The 14417-nt window shown below is 34.0% G+C and overlaps 3 protein-coding genes and 2 long non-coding RNA genes across 7 annotated transcripts; 3 read left to right on the forward strand and 2 right to left on the reverse strand.

Annotated features, from left to right (window-relative positions):
* Positions 1-46: 46 nt before the first annotated feature.
* On the reverse strand, positions 47-2645 carry LOC6651969. The gene is made up of 4 exons (XM_002074387.4): positions 2160-2645; positions 1813-1906; positions 894-1012; positions 47-834 (listed from the first exon to the last, which is right to left on the reverse strand). Exons 1-4 carry the CDS (start codon positions 2209-2211, stop codon positions 572-574), a joined length of 528 nt encoding a protein of 175 aa, XP_002074423.1. The 5' UTR covers positions 2212-2645; the 3' UTR covers positions 47-571.
* Positions 2646-3123: 478 nt separating this feature from the next.
* Positions 3124-3539, forward strand: LOC6651970 (protein Z600). The gene has a single exon (XM_002074388.3). The coding sequence runs from the start codon at positions 3175-3177 to the stop codon at positions 3445-3447; it is 273 nt and encodes a 90-aa protein (XP_002074424.1). The 5' UTR covers positions 3124-3174; the 3' UTR covers positions 3448-3539.
* A 16-nt stretch (positions 3540-3555) lies between these two features.
* LOC124460596 lies at positions 3556-4354 on the forward strand. Its single transcript, XR_006954500.1, has 2 exons — positions 3556-3872; positions 3944-4354. It is a non-coding gene; the product is annotated as an uncharacterized LOC124460596 (long non-coding RNA).
* Positions 4355-9018: 4664 nt separating this feature from the next.
* LOC6651971 (peptide methionine sulfoxide reductase) lies at positions 9019-11165 on the forward strand. Of its 3 annotated transcripts, none has more exons than XM_015176596.3 (4): positions 9019-9157; positions 10068-10249; positions 10395-10655; positions 10720-11165. In XM_015176596.3, exons 1-4 carry the CDS (start codon positions 9101-9103, stop codon positions 10952-10954), a joined length of 735 nt encoding a protein of 244 aa, XP_015032082.1. In that variant the 5' UTR covers positions 9019-9100; the 3' UTR covers positions 10955-11165. The 3 variants fall into 3 exon arrangements, with proteins under 3 accessions (XP_015032082.1, XP_002074425.1, XP_023036728.1); XM_002074389.4 differs by having other exon boundaries at positions 9020-9157; positions 10068-10261; XM_023180960.2 differs by lacking the exon at positions 9019-9157 and adding an exon at positions 9865-9990 and having other exon boundaries at positions 10068-10261.
* A 575-nt stretch (positions 11166-11740) lies between these two features.
* On the reverse strand, positions 11741-13076 carry LOC124460598. Its single transcript, XR_006954501.1, has 2 exons — positions 12900-13076; positions 11741-12236 (listed from the first exon to the last, which is right to left on the reverse strand). It is a non-coding gene; the product is annotated as an uncharacterized LOC124460598 (long non-coding RNA).
* Between the last annotated feature and the right edge of the window lie 1341 nt (positions 13077-14417).

Consider the following 14417-nt stretch of genomic DNA (forward strand, 5'->3'; position numbering starts at 1 on the left):
ATACAAAAAGTTGTGTACTTTTTAATTAATTTCATAAAAAAATCTATTACATTGCAAGCTCCCATTGTGATTTTTATTTTATACACTAAACATTGTATAATAAAAACGTGTGAATATTTAACATTATGCGATGCTATAAGTGAACTAGAATTAAATCTACCAATTCTAACACGTTTGTAATATTCTCGTCTTGCCTTAATATATACACAATATATATAACATAGACTAACAAAAATGTCCTCTTATTTACAATGACTCTAATATTTTCCTAAAATGTACGCTTATGTATTTGATTATGTTTTAATGAATAGTCGTTGATTGAAAAAAAAAATAATAAAAATAAAAAACAATACATGGTATTTCTGCTTAGCCACTAATTGAGTAACTAAAACCACATGCCTGGGGGTTCGGTTAAATTATATCTATAGTTCAGTTGTTTTTGTTTTTCATTCTCTTTCATTCTCTTTACACTGTTTGCAGTCGAAAGTAGAAAAGGAAGCACGCGGGGTTAACTAGAAGTTACCAAGAGCGAGAGAGATATAAAACGAGGAGTAGAGTGATCCCCAATTGCTTAAAGGCTCTTGGTGATGTTGTGGAACAAGCGCCGACCCCACCATGTCTCCAAATCGAACGGCTTAAAATCATTTAACGCCGGGCTAGGTGGCTCAACCCACACTGCCGCGGAAGTCGCAACTGGTGTATTTGCTATAATGCTGTCCACTGGATTGCTGGCGTTATTATTGTTGGCATCGGCCATAAGTTTCTCTGAAGGCTTATCTGTACTACTGGATGATGACAAATCGTATGGATTTTGTGCAACCAATATGTTCCAGGCTGAAATATTTACAGATATTAATTTAAAATGAATGCTTTTAAATGTATCTTTAACTCACAATCATTAATATAGCGAATGATTTCCTCGTGCTGAGGTGTAATTACTTCATCTTCAATCAACTTTGTGGGAGTTATACGCTTCGAAGCGAAACTTTGTTGGAAAACTGGGCGTGGTATACTGCAAAAAAAAAAAAATAAACATCCATTATATATGTATGTACATATAAATAAAACTATGGCAATGAACAGATACATAGATGTCGATGACTTTATTATGCAAACAACATTATGGATCACATGTGTCACTTAAAGAGCTGTAGGGAGACTATGGATAACATTAGAACAAATATTTAATGGTCTATCTATGTACTTTAAAATTTCCTTTGTACTACTTGAACTTGTTTTAAAATAGACATTGTGCCCAATTTTCTATCAAAAATGAAAAATTTATGAACTCAGGAATATAAATGAAATGTTATAAATTTAAATATGCCCTCTTATCACTGGTCCTATCTGCATCTGGCATTAACGTTATCTCCGACTTTCGAGCATCTGCAAATTAAATCTCTGGCGAAGATTGTGTAATATTAAATGCTCACTCTAGAAATCAAATGTACCCTTTGTACCCTGTAAAAAGTCTACTGTCTATTCTGCTCGAACTGACATTCATCTCACATCCGCATTGTTGCTGTTACGTCACAGTGGTGGCGCGGAAAAGTCATTTAATGGTGCCGTCGACGGCGGCGGCGTAGTCAATGTCTGTCTATGAGGAGGCCACCAAAATCTGAACCGATAACCGTGGCTTGACCCACGTGTAGTCTTCTCAATTAGCATGAAAGTGCTAGATAGGGTTGGATATGAATTAATGACAAGATAAGACTACCATCCCTATTAATGTGTGTGTGTGTGTGTGCTGTCTGTTGTTTGCATAAGAAGTCGTTTGCTTTTTCCCGTTTTTTCTTTTTTTGTCTCTCTTACTTGTTATGCTCCTCAGGACTGTTTAAATCAAAACAGGCGTTTTTTTTGCTGCTCTCCTTGATGCTCTCAAATTTTTCAAAATTTTGCGCCAATCCTGGAAAAGTTAATTGGCAAATCAGATGACGAAAATGTCACTTAGATATCGTAAAAGCCGGCAAAACAAATGTTTCAAGAGAGACAGCGAGAGAGAGGGAGCGTAAGAGTGCGACAGAACGTGCATGCCCGTTCTCTTTTGCCCATTTGTTGTGACATAACATTTCCTCTCTCTATGTGAATCTCCAAGGGCTTATTGTATTTAATTTTTTCTTTATAATTTTAACAAATTAAAATGCTAGCAATATGCTCACCTCGACGTGTTTTAGCAACAATTTTGCTCGGTCCCTTGTTAATAGTGTACATGGTTTTCCTGTTCTTTCCAGTGTTCAAATCAAAGTTTCCTTGCTGCGTCTCCAAAATAATAGTCTTGTTTTCGGTTGTTTTTTTATTTTTGTTTTTGTGGTCCCAATTTTTTGGATTTTTTGATGCACAGTATTTGTTTTCTGGAAATCATATGATCGCTTTGAAATTAAAAAACGTTGACATTCCTCTCGCAATATTCGGTTGACCACTTAGGCGCATAGTTTTGCGGCAGGTTACACAATGCACAGTTCACTTTGATTTGATTGTCGTTTTATCTATTCTTTCCTAGTCAATTGGTTAGAATTTGAAATTTATGTCCAATTTATTGACTCGTTGTGCCAGCAATGCTCCAAATATGCTCCTTCTTTTCTGGGGACAAATGTAACGTTCTATGTCACAGTCGGGACTCAAAAACACTCTCACTCTCGCACACTGCCAGTGCACCTCACTCATGCCAGGCAGCCTGCTAACCAAATGTTAGATAGTTTATGCGTTCAAATGTTGTGAACTGACTGTATATGTTACACATATACAAATACGTGATGTAAATGTGTGTGAACCAGTTCAGTAAATCAAAAAACCAAAAATATTCTTTTAATCAGCATTTCTCATTTCAATAATTTCCCAATGTAAGTACATATATGTATATGTATGTATCTATCGGAAAGCCCTACAATTTTCGGGCATTAAATCAGAATTCAAAGATCTGTGTAAGCGTGGCAATTAAAGTAGCTCCTGCCGTTTTGTACAACTGCGCACTCAAAAGGATTAGTTGCAATTTTGTTCAAGAAAATTTTGTAATTACCGAGCAGGTAGTGCAATAAATGGCAGATGGTTGACAATTTGCATCAGACTTTATTACCAGGTCATAAAATAATTGTGGCAAAATTTTCTTATAAATGTTGTGCAGTGGAAAAGAGAATATCAGTACCCAAACAGAAGTCCAACATCCTATATCTAAACATGTCCAGCTTCAGTTCTGAAACTAATCAAATTCTTCAGCGCCTGAATAGTTTGAAAATTGTGGAGACTCCAAAGGACCAGCAAAAAATGGAAAGAAGTTGCTACTCAATGGACAACAAAAACAGCAAATTGGTACCAGCTACCCCAACTAGTGAAGGTCCTGGCACATTTCTTACCCAACTAAAGAAGCGACGCAAGAATAAACTGAACCGAATTTACAACTATGAGGCAAATGAACAATTTGTGAAAGCGCGAAAATCATTGAATTTTTAATCTTTTTTTTTTCTTGATATTATCATATTATGAATAAGTTTCTGTGGATTTCAAATCGTGCTTAAATAAATAAAAATGAATCGAAATTTGAATTTGGCGCCATTTTTTTTTATTTGATTCAAATTGATTTCTGTACATAGATCGGTTATTTTAAAACGTTGCTATGGCCACACCAGACAGATGGTCACACTTAGCAGATCATATGTTCTTGTAGTTCGTATTGTCTTGCCCAAAATTGAAAGATAATATGCGTATAAAACATGTCATGTTAGATAAACTAACCACAATATTTCGGCAAAGTGATTCTGTTTAGCGATGTTCCGATTTCATACAGATCTTATTGTTTTTACAGCATCATAACCATGCACGCCTTTTACGTGAATAAATTTACATACATATTAATCTATGGATGTGGAGTTTTCTGTGTAATTTTTGCCTTGTACACTATAATTGCAATTTATGTAAATCTTGATTATAAAATTTTACAATGTTACAGATACAGCAGGAAAGTCAATGGGTTTCTATCTGAATGATAAAATTTTTAAATTTGATACTGATGCTGAAGAAATACAAATAATTCAATACATGTTTATCCATATGTATATGTTTGTACATTCATACATACATACATACATACTTAGTATGTAATACATCCAAACAAACAAAGGTCAACTGCACTGTATGACAGCATATTTCATGGGCCACAAATAAACGGAGTTTGAGTGTATGGTAAAACAGGAAAACTGTATAGCAAAAGTTGCGTGAAATCCATTTTTTCATTAAGCAAATTTCATTCTTTGAGAAACTGATATTTAATTTTAGTCTTATTTCGAAAATCGCGTATCCAATCAAATAATGTAACCTTTTTTCCACATACGAAAAGCTAACGATACTAAAGTCAAATGAACATGATTGTTTTTAACCTTTTGCAATTGTGTTTAGTAATTTGTTTCTACTACTTGCTTGATTGCCAAAACTGATTTAGGAGACTATTAGCAGCATGAAAAAGAGTGCGACAAAGTTTATTTAGAAAGAGACTTCAGACTTTCCTATTTTATACCCCCAGAAAAACCAAGAAACGTTTACTATTTAACTTAATGACTTATGTATGTACAAACATAAGTGTGGTATTTCAGAATATTTTCATACCTTATTACTACTATTGTTTTACAAAAACATATCAAAGAAGCAAACTATGGCTGTTTACACATCCTTGCAGTCCTTGGCCATAATATTTTTACATGTTCCAAATTTTTTTTCTGTTACTTAATTTATCAATGCACAGACAAAACATTCCAAATATTATTTCCATTTCGTCTTCTCCATCTTCTTTATACAGTGGCGGCAAAAAATTTTAGTACATTTTTTTTTTCTCCTTAAATTCTGATTTCATTCGATTGTTACTTAATGTTAGTGAAAAGTTTTGATATGTTAATTTATAACGTTCAATTGGTTATTTTATTGAGATGATATTCTGTAAATTTCGTGGGTATATCTCTAATGGGTTTTTTTAAAGTGGGTTTTGATAAAAAGCCCCAAAATTCGGACCCGGCAAAAAAAACAAGACACATTTTCAAAATTTGTAAAATTGATCGTACACCTTTGGACTCAAAGAAAAAGTTTTTGGTCTAGTAAAACTAAGATAAACTGCATACATACAAATTGTTAATTATGCCCCAGGGTCCAATTTGGAGTCTATTGAAAAATTCAATTTTGTATGTATGTATTTTTTTGGTTTCTCTGCTTGGCGTCACTTTACGCCACTAACTCACACTAAAGTATAACTACACCTCAACTACGAAAGATAGTGAATTAAATTTCCCGTCGAATGAGATATTGTTCATCAAAATCGGATTAAAAACAGATAGACTTCGTTGCCTTGCAAAAAATGTGTTTTTTTTTAAGAGGTGTTTTCAACAGCCCAACTATTTCCCTCTCTTTCTTTTGGTAAAAGGGTTTTTTTCCAATAAAAACTATTTCAACGTTTAAATATTTTTTACCTGCTACATCTTCTGATTGCTTGCCTGTTGGCGAATTGTTGTCCCTTTTACCTACAAAGCGGCGTTTTCCATCATTTAAAGTTTACACAACTTTTCAAAGCTTACACAACTTAAAATACATACATATGTATAAGTTGTACAACTTGTTTTGTCAGAAAAATAATTTTGAACATGTTAAAATATTATGGCCAAGGATTGCAAGGGTAAATAATTTTCGGCACAGCGGAAGTTAGCTTTTTTGATATTTTACAATTGCTATAGAAACTATAAAGGCCTTATTGCGAAGTACATATATATATCTGTAGAAACTTAGAAAATTCTTATTAAAGTAGGTTTAGTGAGAAAGTCCTCATAATATAGAAAAACCCTATAAAATAATCAGGTGTGGTACAGAAATCACAGTCAGTTTCGATTCCGCACGGAACCCGATCCGCCACAGAACTATAAGTGAAGTGAACTGTAAGTTTTAGTAGTGCTGACATTGTGTATCAATTAATTTTAGCTGCATTTATAAAGCTGTATTTTTATTTACATAGACATAGTATAATAATAATTTTAAGACATAGAATATGACTTGAAAATAATTTTTTTTTTAAATTACCATGAGTTTAATTCATGAAATTCATAATTTTCATTGTTTTTATCGTTGCCACTTCAAAGAAGAATGTAGTTGTTTTTCATACGAATTACATGAAAACTACGCGATTTTTATACCCTTGCAAAAAGGATGTATTAATTTTGGTCAGAAGTGTGCAACGCATAGAAGGAAGCATCTCCGACCATATAAAGTATATATATTATTGATCAGCATGACGAGGCGAGTTCAAATAGCCATGTCCGTCCATCTGTCCGTCCGTCTGGATCAGCGCAAACTCCTCCTAGACCGTTGGAGCTACAGAGCTGAAATTTGGTATATAGTGCACAGGTTGTATATCTCGGATTCAGCCAGATCGAACCACTATATCATATAGCTCCCATACAAACGACAAAGTCACGAACAGTGACTTTTCTCAATTAATTTGGTATTTTGTTTTTGAGCTATTGTCGTGAAATTTAATATTGGTAAGTTTATTACACATTTAAATGACTATGCCAAATTTGATCAAGATCGGGTGACTATATCATATAGCTCCTATAGAAACGATCAATCGAAAACAGTGACTTTTGTCAATAACTTCGTTACTTTTAACGCGATTGCTTTCAGATTAAACATTTGTTAGTTTAATATATCTGTTAATGACCGTGCCGAATTTGATTAAGATCGGGTGACTATATCATATAGTTCCTATAGGAATGATCGGTGGTAAACAGTGACTTTGATCAATAACTTCGTTATTTGATAAGCTTAGATGGTAGGTAGGCTGTTCTTGCGTTAAAACATGTTTCCACTTTTACGGCTACAGATGAGGAAAGAGTAACAAAAAACTTGCAAGGGTATATACTTTGACGCGGTCGAAGTTAGCCCCGACCCTCTGGTTTATAAAACTAATATTGCCACTAAATTAGCAATGTTTTTATTAATATACATATACTTTGGTCTTACAACAGTGGTAAATATATACTTAAGCTACTCGGGCCCAAAACCAAAGGGAAAATTCCACAATCACGACCTCAGTTGCGCCTTGGCGATTTATTCCCTAATTTTTGTGTAATGTATATAACCCATTCATATATATTACAGACGACTACTTTTGTGACTGACTGTATGTTGTAGTGCGCGAAAAGATGTAAAAAAACGGGAGCTACTATCAGCTATAATCCCGCTAAAACATAATTTTTATTTTGTTAACTACATAAAAACTATATAAATCGGCAAGGAGCTCCTGAGGTCGTGCTCGTGGAATTTTTCTCTTTCGGTTGATATCAAATTTATGTATGTAGTTTAAGCGCGTTTTGGACCCGAGTAACTTAAGTAAATATTTACCTTAATTTTAATCGCTCGCCTACCAACACTAGCATCGATATTGATGACTATTTTAGTCGATACATTCTGCTGGCCAAAACACAACACCTGCTTGTTTGTTTTAAGCATTTGTACCGGATTTGTTTATTTATGCAATGTACATACATACATAAATACATAATGAAATATAACGGTCAAAGGCTGCAAAGATATAAAAACTTCAGCATAAGCGATGTTAGCTTTTTTATCGGTACATTATACGCAAATCAGTTAAATTTGATTAAAATGGGGTGACCGCAATACTTTAATTTGAATTTGTAAGCTGCGCAGTAATAGTTTATGGCGTAAATCTTGTTTTCTCGTTTCGCAAATTTTCATATTTTTTAATAAAAAAATTGATTTTAGAATCATGCTGTATATTAACATTTTAACTTTAACTTTTTCTTATGTTAAAAATTTTTTTTATTGTGAATGCCTTACATTAGTGTATTTGAAACAACAAAAATATAAAAGGTGAGACCGCATAGTCACAGTAAGTATAAACTCCTAACATGAAAAATTCGACACTGCTAATGTTAGTCCGACCATCTTATTGTTTTATTTTGGTAATAGTTAAAAATTATGAACATATTTACAGATACTATGTATCTCCAATCAAACCTTTTCGTTTACTGGCTCTTGATCCAAGATAAAAACAGATTAAACATTTGCTGTAATAGGTCTTATCTTAAAGGATGGACACAGCTAAGAAATCTTTTGTTGGTTTATTTCATTTCGATTTTAAGTTACTTTTTGTGTGCTCATCTGCAGAGCAAGGGAATTTTATACACTACGTTGTTTTTGTCTATGGAGTTTAATTCACTTTTTTGCTAATAAAGAATTATTTTCATAGTTTATTGTGGTTTATGTGCATTATCTATACAGATATTTACTTACACACAGTGTAAAATTCCATGTATAATCAAACGGACAAAGTGTTAAAGTTAAAATGTATGAAGAAAAAAATGTTTATAAGTTTGCATACTAAGTATTAAAAAAAAATGTTATACCAGTTAAAATTAGAACAATCTCTGGCGGAGTCTGAAATATGTTGGAAATTCAAAAATTAAAAATCGCGTCTTTTTTTTAGACCTAGAGCCGGAAGTGTCAAACAGGTCGTTTAAAATCACAAAAATTTTATAACTACAAAAAAAGAAAAATAATACAACTTGTATCAAATTAATTAACGCTTAATAAAAATTATGGCAGTGACCACATCTTGCATTTTGCTGCTATAAGGATTATAAGGACATCTTAATTGAATTAAAAATATAAACGTCACACAAATTTTGATATAATTGAAATTGACAAAATTGAAATAGAACATAAACAGTAGACTACAAAATAACTAATTCAAATTTGAGATATCTCTGAAAGCACTTTTCATTTAATTGTTGTACCAAACTGCGTTGTTTACTCAGGCTTTGCCTGCTCTAATATAAAGCGGGAGAGGCCATGACCATAAAGACGAATGTGTTTGTTGTATATGTATGTATACATACATATGTACATATTTAGATGAGCAGATAGCCGAGACTCTCACTCTTTCGGGTTTGCTTTTGCTCTTTTTCTTTAAAGAAAGCAGAGAAGCCGACGGGTATAAAATGGGCCGTACTGTCTAGCAGGTGCATCAGTTTTGATTTGAGTTTGCCAAAGGCAGCACACAGTTTTTAATCCAAATTTCTCAAAATACAAAAACACTTGTTTTAAAATGTCTCTTACTATCACCCAAGTCAATTCGGTTTCAACTCCTGAGCTTAAGGATCTGGTAAGAGGAAAAGAATTATAGATTAAAAACAAAGTGAACTTAAAAGTGATTTATATATACATATAGAAATAGTATTCCAAATACAACAGATTGTATATATGTGCATATATATATGTATATATTTTTTTTTTTGCTGAATTAAAACTAATTTTTTTAATTGTGAGAAAGTTTCTTGAACCCTTACAAGGTCGCAAGATGGCAATTTTGTTTACCTGCTGTTTATGGCAGATAACTGGCCAGAAGCCAGTTTCGGCTTTAACATCTACATATTGTTGAGAGAATTATTATTGAGTTTCGGGCATATACAATTCGTTTGTTTTGGCCAAAGCTTAGTTGCTCACCAATTGTTGGCCAAGCTACATTAGAACATAAAATGTTTGCGCGTCTGTTTCGTAATTTTAAGGCAAGTTTTTCGACTACACTAGCAAAACTTAAATTTTAATCAAGTAATAGACAAACAAATGTATGCAATACGTAGGGAAAAGTGAGAGAATATCCAGTTATTTAGCGAGTTAAATTAGCGAAAAATTATTTCTTTTCTGTCAATTAGCTGACCCTGATATTAGCATTGATTTTGTCATCTGGACCCAATACTAAACAGCTGATTTAACAGCTGTAAGTGCATGCAACTGGACGAGGCCATTGAGATAGAGGGAGACAGTGTGCCGAGTCGGCATTATTTTGCTGTCGACATCGTTAGTGTATGAATCAGTAAAAGCAACCCAAAAAGCAAAAAAAAAAAAAGGGAACTCGTACACACTTACACATCCATACGTATTTACAATATGCGCTGCTTACCGGGATTTGGTTATGGATTGACCTTTCTGTTTTTGGTGACCCGGCTTAAACTTGTGCATTAATCCAACGTCAAGTCTAACTGAGTGTCCGTTTTGTTTTCATTTCCTTTCAGAGCACTGTTCGCAATGAACAAAAGGAACTCAACATTGCTCCAGTGCACCAAGTGAATGTAACCAAGGCGACAGCCACCTTTGGCATGGGCTGCTTTTGGGGAGCGGAATCCCTCTATGGCGCCACGCAGGGAGTGCTGAGGACCACTGTCGGCTATGCTGGCGGCTCCGCGGATCTACCAACGTACCGTAAAATGTAAGATTATGGAAACTGGAACATTGATTGTCCTAACCCGCCATTTTTTGCTCTTTCCATCTTTCTTTCCCATCCCGCCCTCTCTACTTATTCCTCGATTTCCGTCTACTAACGCCAACTGAATTTTCAACAGGGGTGATCATACCGAGGTCTTGGAAATTGACTACGATCCCACGGTGATCAGTTTCAAAGAGTTATTGGATCTGTTCTGGAACAATCATGAATACGGCCTTACCACGCCCATCAAGCGTCAATATGCCTCGCTTATTCTCTATCATGACGATGAACAGAAACAAATTGCCGAAGCATCAATAAAGGAGGAACAGGAGCGTCGTTCGCCAGAGATCATAACTACAGAGATTTCGCCAAAGAAGAATTTCTATGCAGCTGAAGAGTAAGTTCGAGTCTTCAACTTTTGGTATGCAACTTTTAGCTTAATTTATTTTTTGTTTCGGCAGTTACCACCAAAAGTATCGTCTTCAAGGCCATAAGGACCTGGTTTCCTCTCTCAATCTCAACCAGAAACTGTTGCAAACTAGCTTTGTGGCCACCAAATTGAATGGCTATCTAGCAGGTGTCGGCGGTGTCGAACAGTTCAAATCGGAAGTAGAATCTTTTGGCCTGACGCCTACTCAGCGTCAGTACTGTAATCACCACGTCGAGCAGAACGAAGGCCAGGGTCTCTATTGCTGACGTGGTAGTATCTACATAGATGTTAAGCGTAGATCTTATACAAAATAATCCAGGGGGGTATATACATAAATAATATGTACATATACATATATATGTACATATATGAGATTTTAATTTGTTTTGATTAGAATAAACTTGCGTATTATTTAGACTTAAAATATGAAAATATATATATTTAATGGTAATAAAAGATATTTTAATACAATTTAAATTGCTTTGTTTTGCTCTTGGAATAATCGTTGAATAGCGAGATTACTTTCAGTGACCCCAATCCAAATAGACCAAAAGTCCCCTCATGATAAGCTCATAAATTCGATTTGAAGAGGTAATTAACCTCAGTTAAGTCGATATTGCAAGTCATAAAGTGAAAGGTGGCAGCTTTTTTAAAAAGGATCTAAAAAAATCATTAAACCTATGTATGGATGTACATATGTACATACAATGTTGGAAAGTAAAAAATGTTGGATTTCATAAATCATTTGAGTTCATGGGTTATCTTAAGTTTTTCTTGTTGTAAATCTTGATAGATTAACAATGTCTGCTATTTAAAGAAACGTTTTTTATTTTCTTTCAAAAAACTAATGTTAGAATTCATTTTTGTTCATCCTCGTGAGGTCCTCCAACGAAAGTTCTCAATAAGAATTTTCTATGTCTCTACAGAGATATTTCTCAATAAAAAAACTTTCCGATCAATGGTTTCTATGTCACCTATGTATGTACACTGGCGGTCATGAAAACCGCACCACTTGAAAATTTCATGTTTTTTTGGAATCGTTCAGATAAAAATAAGAGAATAAGGTTTCTTTATTTACAATAAGATAATTTACTAGGAAAAAGACGTTATGGAGTAAAATATTTATTTCTATACTATTGATATCCTTGATTTTTGCCCCAAACAAAAAAACAGCAAAATTCAATGGTTAGCGGAAAAAAATTCTTGTGGGCTCATCTCCGATGTAAGATTTATAACTCATTTCATTTTTTAAAAGTAATGTTAAATGAAAAGAAAAAAAATACTAATAGGTTGTCACGCCCCCTTTAGCCTGTATAACTGCCATTATTCGCGACGGCATTGAATCAACAAGGACTCGCAGAGTATCCTCGGTAATAACGTTGTCCCAAACATTTTCCAAGGACGAAATCAGCTGCAACTTATTTTGTGGTTTCTGGTCTGTCACTTTTCGTTTCATTTCGTGCCATAAGTGGCCAATAGGGTTTAAGTCGGACGAATTTCCTGGCCAAGTCAAGCGAGAATTCCTATGTCCTTACACACTTTGGTTAACTAAAAAAAGACAAAAATTTTTTAAATATTTTTTTTAGTAATTTCGTTTTTGGAAAAGGTGACAGCATCAAATAAAAACAATACTTGCACATTTGGCTTGATGGCATTTTGCAGAGTCGACTTTGAAAATCGCACACTAATTCTACGAGTTTTTGGTACCGGCAATAGAAGAGCATTTGTAGTAGAATTAGTATGCAATTTTCAAAGTCGACTCTGCAAAATGCCAAAATGCACGGATGAGCCCACAAGAATTTTTTTCCGCTAACCATTGAATTTTGGTCAATTTTGCTGTTTTTTTGTTTGGGGCAAAAATCAAGGATATCAATAGTATAGAAATAAATATTTTAATCCATAACGTCTTTTTCCTAGTAAATTATCTTATTGTAAATAAAGAAACCTTATTCTCTTATTTTTATCTGAACGATTCCAAAAAAACATGAAATTTTCAAGTGGTGCGGTTTTCATGACCGCCAGTGTATGTATGTTATATCGGTCCGAATTGACAATTTGCATTACAAACATTTGCCTAAAGTTATAGTGCACTCTTCAAGGTTTTAAAAAGATAATGGATGAAAACAATTTATAAAAAGTAAAAAGTTCAAGAAGGTTCAAACAGAAATTTTTGTGAAATACTTTCTTTATTGGGACTAACTAACTACTTACCGCACTCATGAACATAGTTTAATTGTTTTCGATTACACATCGAACCTAAATATCACTACACAAATGTTTTTGTATTATTGATAACTTCTAAATATATTTACTCAAGCATGGAAGTCAAAAGCCATAAATAAGGCAGAGTATGACCAACAGTTTAGGATCCAAGGAAATATATACATACATACATATGTATGTATACGAATACTATATTTAATTGAAAAATGCAAACAGTCATTGAATTATGATTAGAGAAGGGTATGCATTTAAGTGTTTTTATATATATACCGATTCTACGAGCAGTTTATTTGAAGCATTTGTCCTAATATCCAAATTGATTGTCCGACCGATCAAACAAACTATGCACGTGTAACCTGTATGTCACCCACTTGCCCACCCCCTCAAGTGTATTAACACGTCGATCGCATTGTACTCTCAATTCTTATTTGAATGAATGCCAACTATGAAAAGTTGACAGACGACGAGCTCTCCAAACAACCGGCCCCCTCGCCGCTCACCGCTCACCTCAACAATGATTCAACCAGCCGCGTGTGTGAGTTTTCAGTTGCTGATGATAAAGCTGAAATGTGATTTCCTAGAGCAAAATACGAATATATTTTGTTTACAACAAATGCAAGATTTAAATAGTTTTTTGTTAATTGATTTCTATATGAAAGGATAAAAGGATTTCGCTTATTTTTGGGTTGTGACTATATATGCCCCTGGAGCATCTGATTTTGCAAGAGTCATTAAAATCGGTCTATCGGTTCGCTTGTGGCAAATATTTGCGTTTTTTAGGACTTCCAGCGAAGGATTTTCTTCAATTTTTGGCTGGCTTATAGTCCAGTATAGTATCTACCGTTGGTCCGAATTTAATGAAAATCGAACATAATTCCTAGCCGCAGTGAATTTTACAAGAATTCTCGTTATAAGCGGTCGACAAAACAAATCAAGGCGAGTTAAAAGCTTGAATCGCTGGTCGCGAGATAAACATTTTATAATGATACGACAGACACTGGCGGCTGAGACGTGGTAGATTCCAAAGGGGCTGTCGGTAGGTAGGTATTTTGCTTATTCCCCGGTGCTACTAAATGTTACACAAGTTAGTTCGGTATGAAAAGGTCGCTGAGCGCCTATAAAGAAGAATATGTCGATTTGGGTGGACCGATGAGCAACTATAACATTTGAATGATCATTATAATACGAAGATGGCAAATGTAGAAAGTTAAAGTAAAAAAATCCATTATTTCGGATTGCTGTTCAACATTTATCGATTGCCAAATTGAAGTTTGTATTTTTTGCAATAACCCAAGGGAACCCCAAAGTGCCAAGGCCATATTATAAAAAATCGTGTTTTCCGGCCCACTCTAATGTACAAATAAATCAAAATAATGATTTGCAATAAATGTGACGACCATTTCGCATGATAATATAAAAACAGGAGACGAATTTTGCAATTCATTCATAGTTTAGTACACTTTAATAATTTCTTTAGAATGAAATTCAGTCTATAAATTAATTAAA

Source organism: Drosophila willistoni (assembly GCF_018902025.1).
Source record: "Drosophila willistoni isolate 14030-0811.24 chromosome XR unlocalized genomic scaffold, UCI_dwil_1.1 Seg106, whole genome shotgun sequence".
Lineage (NCBI taxonomy): Eukaryota > Metazoa > Arthropoda > Insecta > Diptera > Drosophilidae > Drosophila > Drosophila willistoni.